Genomic DNA, 1769 nt, shown 5'->3' with positions numbered 1-1769 from the left:
CATCTGCTCTATACAAGTTTCTTACTTGTTTTTTCATTTCATTCTGAAGATAATCATTAATCTCGCTAATTTCATACGCTCCTTCTTCGATGTAAATGGTGTAGCTGTTTGAACCGGCGTTGGGACTGTATCTGAAAACATTATTTGTCGAATTGATGTTGGTGTAACTGTGAACAGTGTCAAAGCCAACAAGAGCCATTTCATACTTTTTATTAGGTTCAAATTCAATGGGGTTGTCAAACTCGGTTTGGATGACGCTGTTTCTTACGGTTGGAGTTTCTTTTTTTGCTTTTGCAAGGAGATAAAATCCGCTCATCTTTTTATATAGAGTTGGGAAAATAAAAATTGTCAAATCCGCTTCGATATTTTCCACAATCCTTTTTCGAGGATAAATCAATGACGGCAAATCCGTGAGGTTGAGACCAACAATATTTACAAAACTTTTTAAACTCTTCTATTTTCATATCGCTTGATACATGATCTTGGTAAATGTGGTTAATGTTTTTCGAGTCTTGAGGAAACAAGCAAATGAAATTAGCGTTTTCTCGTATGGTTTGTCTAGGTAGCATAAAATAGTTTTGAGCGAGGTAAAAGCAGTCAACGTTAGAATGTCTTCCTCGGATATAGTATTTTTCACATTTGTTTTGTTTGGTCAATTGCAAATCGTCAAAGATCATTAAATTGTTTTTGGATGAATCAAGATCTTCAGGTTCAGGCACATCGTCAGCAGTTTCGAAAAATTGACATTCCACATCCTCTGTGTTATTCCATTTTTTTGAAATTTCGTCAATAACACATTCAGGACTTACGTTTAATTGTTCAATTTTGCTTTGAATGTTAAACAAGTCAAGAATAACCTCTTTAGGTAATTTCTTCTCGAACGAGTTTTTTAATATTTTATACTCTGGCTGAAAAAGAGATTTTCCAAAGACTTGCAAATGATTATAATCCAACCATCCAGGTCTTAAAAGTAAATTGAGTAACAACGTCGTTTTACCACATCCTGATTTCCCAATAATGATTCCACGTATACTTCTAGGCAAAAGTTTATTGTTTTTTCTTTTGCTTTTATTTACATTCCATGACAAATCAATCACTTCCATTTTTTATTATGTTGAATATAAAAAAATGTATTGCGTTAAATGTAAAAGAATAACAGAAACGAACAACTTACACCATGCTATAAGCAAAAGCAATAGAAATATGCTTAAAGGAACTTGCGTCATCTGCGGAACGACTAAATGCAAGTTTGTTTCTGCGCATGCGCTTAGCGGAGGAGACTTGGTGGAATCGATCAACAAACTCTCAAACAAAATAAAGCTTCCATGGGCAAAGTTTCCTGGAGAAATGCACGTTCCAGGTATGAACTTTGCTGGACCTGGTACCAATTTAGACAAAAGACTCACTTCCACGGACATGTATCAAGATTGGAGCAAACCGGTAGACCGAGTAGACAATGCTGCATATCATCACGATTTAGCTTACAAGTATTTTAACGACAAGCAAAACAGAAATTTAGCAGATCGAATGATGCTTGAAGAAATGGATTCTATACAAAATCCTACTCAGAGAGAAATAAGCGAGCGAAAAATCATTGAACCCATCATCAAAGCTAAAGCCAAATTCGGACTAGGTGTTAGAAAGAATTTCCGCAAATCTAAAATACAGTGAAAAAAATTTTTGATTTTGAGTTAAATAAAAATCTTGTATATAGAAAAGAGATGAGTTTTATTACAATTGAAAGTTTTGATGAGAGTAAATTATCAGTT

The 1769-nt window shown here is 34.1% G+C and overlaps 1 protein-coding gene across 1 annotated transcript; it reads right to left on the bottom strand.

Moving 5' to 3' along the window:
* Positions 1 to 262: 262 nt before the first annotated feature.
* On the bottom strand, positions 263 to 1103 carry LOC149891207 (uncharacterized). The gene has a single exon (XM_090082837.1). The coding sequence runs from the start codon at positions 1101 to 1103 to the stop codon at positions 321 to 323; it is 783 nt and encodes a 260-aa protein (XP_089938963.1). The 3' UTR covers positions 263 to 320.
* Positions 1104 to 1769: the final 666 nt, after the last annotated feature.

This window comes from Hydra viridissima, unplaced genomic scaffold, assembly GCF_058129835.1.
Source record: "Hydra viridissima isolate aposymbiotic clone 2 unplaced genomic scaffold, HvirCarnegie_v1 scaffold_3, whole genome shotgun sequence".
Lineage (NCBI taxonomy): Eukaryota > Metazoa > Cnidaria > Hydrozoa > Anthoathecata > Hydridae > Hydra > Hydra viridissima.
This window is presented reverse-complemented; position numbering and strand designations above follow the sequence as displayed.